Source organism: Acipenser ruthenus, chromosome 17, assembly GCF_902713425.1.
Source record: "Acipenser ruthenus chromosome 17, fAciRut3.2 maternal haplotype, whole genome shotgun sequence".
NCBI lineage: Eukaryota > Metazoa > Chordata > Actinopteri > Acipenseriformes > Acipenseridae > Acipenser > Acipenser ruthenus.
Window position 1 is genome coordinate 19819951 of NC_081205.1, and position 9525 is coordinate 19829475.

Here is a 9525-nt window from a genome sequence, read left to right on the forward strand (position 1 = left end):
CCATCTGTATGTCACACTAACATTGTTCCATATATCTGGAGAATTGCTTATCAGATTGTGATTAACCATTTAATTGCGAACTCTTTTTCTATACTCTTCTCTAAACACTGCTGATATATGATGTCATGGGGGCGGTTATCCTTAGGGAATCTGATCTTGGATCCAGGCTCCGCTCCTGGTACATCTTGGGTTTTACTGAAAGGCTCAGAGTTGATCCTCAGCTCAGTTTTGGCTAAAGTTCCGATCCCGCTCCGATCTTGCTTCAGAACGAGATCAGACCCGGATCAGAGCTTGCGCGAATATTTTTAACAATGAGGAACGAGAAGTCCTTAATCTCATTTGTAGATGACATTTAAGATGACAGCATGTATTCTGGGACGGTCAACACCCTTTAGTTGTTTATAGCATGGAGTTGGCAGCTCGTGGAAATGTTGTGTCTGCACAGACACCATGGTTGCCCAGCACAAGGAGGAACATAAGAAAAGGAGGCCATTCGGCCCATCTAAGCTCCTCTGGTTCCTAGCAGCCGATTGATCTCAGAACTTTGTGAAGTTGAGTCTTTAGGATCAAAGTGATTCTGTCTCAACAACATGACTAGGTAGCTCATTCCAAACCACTCTCTCTGTCTCCTTCCCCAAGTCTGTCTCCACTTCATTTCTAACTGTGTCCTCTGGTCCTGGTTTTTGCGCATACTACATTATGTATGTGTGGTTTATGTGCTGTGCTCAAAGTATTGGGTAGTGTTAAATATGTCAACTCCTTTTAACATTTTAAAGATTGAAATGATGTCCCCCATAATTCTTCTTTGTTCTGGGCTAAATAGATTCAGTTCTTTCTTTTTTTCTAGGCCAAGGATAGCCAACCAATGGTTCTTTAGTCATAATAACTAATTATAGCTGAAGTGTCTCGCTTTTTAAAATGAGTTAATGGGTTTCATTGTTGCAGTAAATGATACAGTTAATCTAACAAAAATCATATAATTCTTTAGGTTTTATTCATTGCAAAGATTACACAAAAAAAAAGACGAACAATGTCTCTTTAAACACGCAAGTCAATTTAAAATTGAGTGGGACAGGAGCCCAGGCGTCTGCCCATTATAACCACTTTGCCCTGTTACTAGAAGACAGGACACTCATAGCTCCATGCCCAGTGTATGATACTGTCTTTATTGTGTCAGCGTGGCTGAGCGGGACCTGGGTGTGCCACGCTGTCCAGGCTGCTACACTTTACTCTTTTGGCAGTGCTGCAGTGCATCTCCCAGAGCCTGCAGCACCAGGTCTGCGTTGGCCTTTGTGCAGTTGTATCCCATCAGCCCAACCCGCAGCACCTGCAAGGGAAACACACAGAGCACTCATAAACCCTGCAGCCTCTGCTTCTCTCACTGTATGAACTACTTGACTTGCACACTGTTACTACTATACAGATCTAATTGGGAAAGAATGTTTAAAAAATGCATTGATTTAGACTTCAAAATGACACTATTTACAGAAACAGATGATGTACTGCATAAAAACATTGAGCACTTGTTTAATGACCCTATGACCCATGCTCACTGCTTGTTGCTTCTACACAGTCAAGTATTTCAGATGTTCAGAGTTAGTGATGCTATGAAACACTAGTGTATAAGATAAACAAACGGCAAGGGAAGTCATTTTAAAAATGAGGTTTGGAAGCGACCCAAGAGGTTAGGAGAAAGCGTGTTATTCACCACAAACCAGATTTCTTTCAGCTGCCCTTGCAACAATGGGAAGGGACTCAATTGACACTTCTTGCATCTTATACAGCATACCTTAGCATAAATAGTTAAATGTTGCAGAACGCAGTAAATTTAGTCTTAGCCAACTGGTAATTAATGAAACAACTGTTTGTGCCAATACCATTTTTAAAAATTCTCATTGCTACATGGGTTCAATGAAAACAAATCGGCAAGTGTTTCCATATCCAGCAGAATACTGATGCAAGGGTACTGGAGTGTGCAAGTCATTTCACTGTCAGAGACTTACTGGTGCACCCCCAGTGGTCATATTTATATTGGCTTCTTCACTGAAATCCATTCCTTGCTCAGGCCCCAAAGTTATACTCACCATCCCTACTGATGGACCGAGTCCCCCAGTAATCTCCATGCTGTAGTTCTTCATGATGTATGCTGTGATGTCCCTCCAGTCATAGCCCTCAGGTACTGCAATAGTGGTCACTGTCGGGAGTCTCAGATTCTGGCAGGGAAGCAGAAATATCGAAACTCATTACAGCACCTAATAATCGTTCAGTTTTGGTGAGTAACTCCAAGTAAATGTTTAACTTCACAATGCCTAAAGGTGCAACATTTCCATTCCTTTTATAACCTCTAGAAGGTCTCTTTTACAATAACATTTCAGCGACACATTGATGGGAGACCAGTGAAAATGGTGCTTAAGCCAAATGGCTTTAACAATATAGCAAATAGTGTTTAAGGGACTTTTAGTATTTATTAATGACATATAATGCTGTTTTACAGTAATAGAACCCCAGTAGGTCTGTTTTTGTATTTTTGCTTTTTTGGTATTTATTTCAAGGTTGGAGTGCAGGAAAACAATGCAGACCAGGCCGCTGTCTTTTGTGGGTGGAAATGCTGTTTTATCTCGGAATCTATGGAACGTGCAGAGAGATGGATCAGGTCAAGAGGAAATCAATGTCTAGGGTTCAGAAGAGGCCAAAGCAGAAGTATATCACAGATATCAAAGGGTAGTTACCCACTGCAACTACAGAATAGAAGACTAATTGGGGCTAAGCCCTACACCACATATACAGAGGGCTGGACATCAGAAGAAATACCCGCCATAACACTGTCAGTAGGGTGTAACACCAATGTAGCCATGATTGCGCAAGGTGTTTTATGTGATCCTTCTTCAATGACTAGCACATACAATGTATTTAGGGAGGTTGGGGTTAACATACTGCAGTAAAAACTGTTCTCCAGAATGGCTCATTCATGACATCATCACATTTACACAAAAGTATGTACTACATACAGGCGTTTTAAATATGTAGCCCAACTAGCAACAACAAAATCTTACGGTAACACTTTAAATATCTTATATTCATATTATAATTGCATGCCTTATACATGTGATCAACATAATTTGTTACACAGAAACATGAATTTAATACAGGTCTGGTCAGGTTCTCTACTCTACTCACCTTGTCCTTCACAAAGAGTTTAAGACCCAATTTCTCAAGTCCCTGATGTAAATAGAGAGCCATTTCCTGATGGTGCTTCCAATTGTTCTCCAGGCCCTGGGGTCGGTGCAGTAAAAAACAAGCAGTCACTGACAGCAAAGAACCACAAGAGGGCAGTGCTGACAAATAAACCCACAGCATCTGTGTGTTTTCTATGGAGTTTTTTTTTCTGTTTAATTAGTTTTTTTTATATTAAAAGTGTGCAATATAACAAAATTAGGATTGCATTTTCACAAAGAAAACCCTAATTTGCATTTTAATTCCCTCAACCCCTTGACAGCATTTACATTAAGTGTTACCATTTTAAAAATGAAAACCTTTTTTGGAAATTATGGAAGAAAATCTAAACACAAGTCAATAATTTAGATGTGTTGCTACTGTACCCCACAATATGAATGTTCATATTCATTTCTAAAATGATTTCTTCTTCTGCAGACTTCAATAAGCAGACCATCCGTTACAAAAGTTTGCCAGAGTAAAAGCACAGCAAAGTGTAATAAAGCACAGTGAAAGCATGGTAAAGCACAGGTAAGCATTGTGAATGATAGAAAGGTGTGGTAAAACATATTAATAAACCAGGGTAAACTGGGGTAAATGCATAGTACAACTATGGGAAAAAACTGCAAAAATACTGTGGTAAACTTTCATAATCGCTACAGCCTGATTTAAAATGTTGTGCCATTGTCATTGAAAGCATTTCCTTAAACCAGGCCTTGAGGGGTGAGTTAGCTGAGCCAATCAGCATCCCCACCTGCTCTGCTAGAATGGCGAGGCTCTCCCTGAGGGCAAAGAATCCAGAGACAGGCCCAGTGTGGTGGTACCTGCAGGACAACAAGAAACTGAGCCACAGACAGGCAGCTTTGCATGGTGCAGTAATATGTCACCATAAGGGTATGTATATACAGTGGTGGGCATGAAATAGGATCATTTGGCATTATTAACAATCTTTACCATCAAAACTCTTAAACTGCTACATTTTATTCTTTCCAAGTACCTCATATACAAAAGTATTTTTTCCCACTACCAATGTATGTGACAGTATTTTGTAGCAATGCTAAGTTAGCAGTGCAGATACAAATGCATAAGAGTTTGCATTGTCTACATCTCTGCAAAGAGACAGCTATGAAATAAATAAAGAGTTCAAATCTTACACGCGGGGTTTTCCATCACAGCCCCAGTAATTGGCCAGCCAGCCCATGTCCAGGTAAAATGAAACGGGCTTCGTTTTTCGACTAAAGATCTTCTGTCTGGAGAGGAGATAAGAGCATAAGATGTTTTTCAACCAGAAAAAAAAAGCCAACAGACCGAGAAAGTGCTTTTAATTTAAATTCCTTTTTTTATGCCACCCCCTTCACCCTTTTCTGTAAATAAACTAACCTAGTAAAGTCTTGAATTAATTAATTAATCTGCAAATGTGTTAGTTGTTTAATGGAGTGACTCTGCAGCAGCAGTTGTGATGCATCGTTCACCCCCCTAGTCTCTGTAAGTTGCTTTGGATAGAAGCACCTGCTAAGTTACTCATTAATAATATATGCAAAAAACATGCCTCCCCAAAACCCTTTGAATCACTGGTACTCTGAAATATAGGTTACCTGTACAGCAAAGTTCATAAATACTACGCACAATTGTAAAGAAATATGTCTATAGCAATCAATGCATCTTGATGTTGCTTTGCTGGGCATTCTGTTAAACTCAAAGTGTGATAACGGCATTCTAAGAGACCCTCCCTGACCATCCTTACTTTGCCCTCTCGCTGAAGGAGATGGGAGCTGTTCCGGGGGGAGCGTTAAGGACCTTCTGAGATCCAGAGTACAGAATGTCAATCTCTTCAGGGGTGGGAAAGAGAGAGTCAGTTAAAAAAAAAAAAAAAAAAACTGTAAACAATTAAAATGTATAACATAGTATGTGATAAAAATGTAACAATACCGGTAATTAAAATAAAATGAATGTACATGTGTGTGTGTGTGTGTGTGTGTGTGTGTGTGTGTGTGTGTTTGTGTGTGTGTGTGTGTCTGTGTACACAATGGGCTTCTGTTCCTCTTTCCGTTTCCACTACATGTGCACACAAACACAGCAATGAGCAGGTGCATAGGCAGTGAAGCTGGCATACCTTGTTTGTCCATGTATATGGGGGCTCCACCCAGAGAAGCCACAGAATCTACTAGAAGTAAACAGTTATACCTGGGAGAGAAAAGAAGAAACTAAAGCCAGGCCTCACCTGAGCCAGGGGATCAAGCAACACAGACTCTTTATCCTTAGATTTAAACCCAAGGCAAGCCATCAGCCCAACTCTGATCACTGGGTCAGCCTCCCTGTCACCAACCCTCACCACTACGCCACTGGCTGTTTCCCAATACATCTGCTATAACTCTAGGCTAGGCCATACTGCCTGTGTCCTCAGCCCTAGTCTGCACTACGGCACACCCCCTCCCAGTTATCATATATAATTTCTTATTTCAGGTTTACTATGCTAGACATTTTTGGGGTCCCAGTAGTTTTTGGAAATCTGATGTTTGATTCATCATGCAGGATTAGTTACCTGGAGCAGGTGCTACCTGAGTAAACAATTAGTGGAGGGGGCACATTCATTCAGAAACGGCTTTTTCATCCAAGCCAACTCACTTGTGACACAGGGCTCCTAGTCCATCCAGGGGATGTGCTATTCCAGTCGAAGACTCTCCATGCGTGATGAAGAACAGCACTGGCTTGTGTTTTGACAAGGCCTGGAGCAAGAAGAGTAAGCAATGAGCAGTTACACTGTCAGTACACAGGATGTTAATCACGGACATGTCATATATTTAATCTCTGTAAGGTGTGTTTAGATATTCATTCGTGATTCTGTAAAATTAACAGTTTTTACTCTGCATGAATGAACATGCCTCCTAGTAGCTACCTTCTTATTACGTTGCAGTTTTTTTTCAAAAAGAGTTGATATTGAGGGACCAATTCATAAAACTTTAGAGTGCTTTAACAAGATCCTCATTGAAACATGAGAATTAACTTCTAACCTTCTCTAAAACAGTTGATAAAAAGGTTACATGAAATGCAAACTTGATTTAATAACTAGAATGTGGTTTAAAAAGACACATTTAACACTGACTGAATGTATAAATACAGGCAAAATGTAGACAAAGTAAAATACAACTTCACCTGTTCAATTTCTTGTAGGGTGAAACATTCGCCAGGTAGTTTGACTAGTCTTTTAGCATCTGCACCTGTGGAATCCAGATAAACAAGGTTCTTCAGATGCACACAGTGTTTTCTTTCTTTCTCAGGGCAGTTCAATGACTGGGTCAGATGAGTGTTTATTTCTATTTTATAATATATGTGCTTTTGCTAAATACAGTTACTGAACACTTTAAACTGGTAAATGATTCACATAGCAAGGATAAACACAATGAGGGGCAATGTCCCTTTTACAGATTTCCATATTATTAAGTGCAGTGAGGCTACAATAACACCAGCCTTGACAACAGTAAGTACCCTGTGTGGTGAGCACAGGGGCTCAGCACTTATGACTATGATGCTGGAAAGACAACGGAGAGTTCTACCATAAGTTATAGTCATTTTCTGAATTCATATTTAATAGACTAGCATCTGTTACTGGTTTGGAGGACTGATTTTGAGAGGTTAAAACAGGGTGGGGGGTGTCAGAACTAAGCTGTTGGTCATGTGCAGTGCGGGTATTTAGCTGGAATTTGGTTGACGGTGAAACTACTGAAGGTATGGCAGGACTGCAAAGCAGTGTACCCATTCTCTCGGAGATGTCTGCTGCCCTCTCTCCCCAGATGCCATTGACTCCGATCAGGACGGTTTCCCCGCGCTCCACCGCGTTATACAGTGCTGCCTCCATGGCAGCGTGGCCAGATCCGCTGATCGCCATTGTCAGCTCGTTCTTTGTCTGGAAGGCATACTGGATTCCCTTTTTAATGTCGTCCATTATCTACAAGAAAAAAAAAAACAGTGTATACAGTCAGCTACTAGAGATCAGACACAAACGAGTGTGCAGTACAATATAGAGACAGATTGTGACATCACTCGCTCTAATGTGCGTTTCCATTTCAAAGACATCGCTCAACCTACACTGAAGTGTGCCCAGTGGATTGCATGGAAATCGTGCACAAAAAGCAAGTACTTCACATCTATTCTATTCAATAGATAAGCTATTTAATATAAACAACACTCTGGTGAAAAGCAAACAGAAGTGACTATCATACCATATATATATTGTGGTGAACCTCGGGCGCTCGTATCAGGCTTATGTCTTCATGTTTTAGATTGCGTTACCTACCAGCCCTGACCCCTAACCCTATGCACACTACACAATAACACAAATAATAAGAATAAATATCATATTTTAAAAAAGAAAACATAAAAATAGTTTTACGGAAAATTGTCTAGCGTCTCCAGTCACCTGAATGTAGCTGCATGTTTGAAGCTGGGTGAAGGTTAAAGGAGGTGTCTGATTGAAGTGTTAGCCATCAGTCAGTCCTTCAAGTCTAACCCCTCCCTTTTACATGAACTCTAACCACCATACTGCCTTCCTCCCCGTTCTTCAGCATCGATCACTAGCTACATGATCTTCTTTCCAGTCCCTCCTCTTGCTTTCACATGCTCAGTTCCACCCATAAGGACACACTGTCTTATTCCTAGGGCCTCACCTGTAACCACTAAAACACACTACCTCCTTCCAGGTTCCTTAGATAACCTCTATAAAACACTGCCTCCCTCTCAGCCCATTTCCTCTGATAAGCAGGTCACTAGACCACTGTAATCACTGGACGACTTCCTTCCTCATCAAGACATTTTCAGAACTTGTAGAATAAAAACTTTCTTGCTTTAAGTTTCAGACATTTGTTTGTCATTTTAACCCTGAAAGCCATCGCATTACATAAGAACATTCTGCCAATCTAAGCTTGTCCGGTTCCTAGTAGCTGATTGATCTCAGAACTGTCAAGTTAGCTCTTAAAGGATCCAAGTGATTGCCTCAATAACATGTCTAGTTAGCCCATTCCTTACCCTCACCCCTCTGTGTGAAGAAGTGCCTCCTTCCCTCTATCCTAAGTCCATCTTCACTTAATTTCCAGATGTGTCCTTCAATTTAGATGCAGGAAGTTTTAGGGCCACACCTAAGCCACGCACTCTACTGCAAATAGACAAGCTTTTTTTATGTAAGACTATTCTTTGTAAGACTATTCTTTTAAAATTGTAGCGTTCCAACCATGTATACTATTGATTGATCAAGTTCTCACTGTAGTTACTTGCACATGAATCATTAATACAAATATATCCAATACCTTTCAATACACGAGACATTTACCCACACAACCCAACTGAATATTCTCATTCATTCATCATTTAGAAGATACATTTCTATACATCAGTTAAGCAACTTTAGCATTGAAGCATATGCACTTCCTACAGTATAAGCAGTAAGATCTTCTATTTCCTTACCTCAAACATTTCCTTGTGCATGTGTCCAATTATGGGTCTCCCTCCTGCAGACAGGATGCGCGGAGGGACATTGGAGGGTCCAGGTCCCAACATGAGACGGTAGGGGACTTTCAGGGGCAGGAGTAGAGAGGCAGGTGCTGGGACAGTAAGGGAGGACATGGCACGATAGGAGCGAGGCACCAGAACAGATGAAATCCGAGTAGTCAGGGAGCTTTCCAGTGCTACCTGCTGTGCAAAAAGCGCACCTCTGCAAATCAAAGCCCTCTGCATGCTTAATAACTGCTTCTCTCGGGGGCCTCACTGTGTGCTATCTCCCAGACTGCAGACTGCTTGAATAAAAAGTAGCTGAAAAGACAAGAATTTAAATAAACAGGTCCCTGACCTCCAGCACATTGATCTCGGGCCAAGGAAAAACAATCCCTAATTGAAACAAAAACATATGCTTTTGCTGTGATCTTTTGGACTGGGGTCCCGGTAAATAAAAAAATATTTACCCTACTTTCAATGCTTCTACTATCTCAATGGAGATATCCAAGAATGACAAACTAAAACCCCTACAAATTAACCAGTCAGCTTTAATCAAACATACAAAAAACGAATTTCAAGCTCACACATTCTTATAAATTATTAACTGGTGCAAAAACAGGTGTTTATCACTCATTTCTTCTCTCTATTTTGCCTTGCAGCACTCATTATCAAGATGCTGGGTACTGACAGCGCTGAAGAACTGAACTGTTGCAGGGGGGAGTGCTTGGTAAAGCAGTGCTTTAGAGGGCAGACACTTGTCCGTATGTCACACTTCCATTTGTGCATTTATCTAGAGTACCGCTTTTCTGATTATTGTGATACCTGTAT

The 9525-nt window shown here is 40.7% G+C and overlaps 1 protein-coding gene across 1 annotated transcript; it reads right to left on the bottom strand.

Moving 5' to 3' along the window:
- Window positions 1-975: 975 nt before the first annotated feature.
- Window positions 976-9013, bottom strand: LOC117423424 (alanine--glyoxylate aminotransferase-like). The gene is made up of 11 exons (XM_034039173.3): window positions 8671-9013; window positions 6967-7159; window positions 6367-6431; window positions 5839-5939; window positions 5327-5397; window positions 4958-5042; window positions 4368-4463; window positions 3968-4037; window positions 3178-3273; window positions 2085-2213; window positions 976-1327 (listed from the first exon to the last, which is right to left on the bottom strand). The coding sequence occupies exons 1-11, from the start codon at window positions 8938-8940 to the stop codon at window positions 1220-1222; spliced, it is 1284 nt and encodes a 427-aa protein (XP_033895064.3). The 5' UTR covers window positions 8941-9013; the 3' UTR covers window positions 976-1219.
- Window positions 9014-9525: the final 512 nt, after the last annotated feature.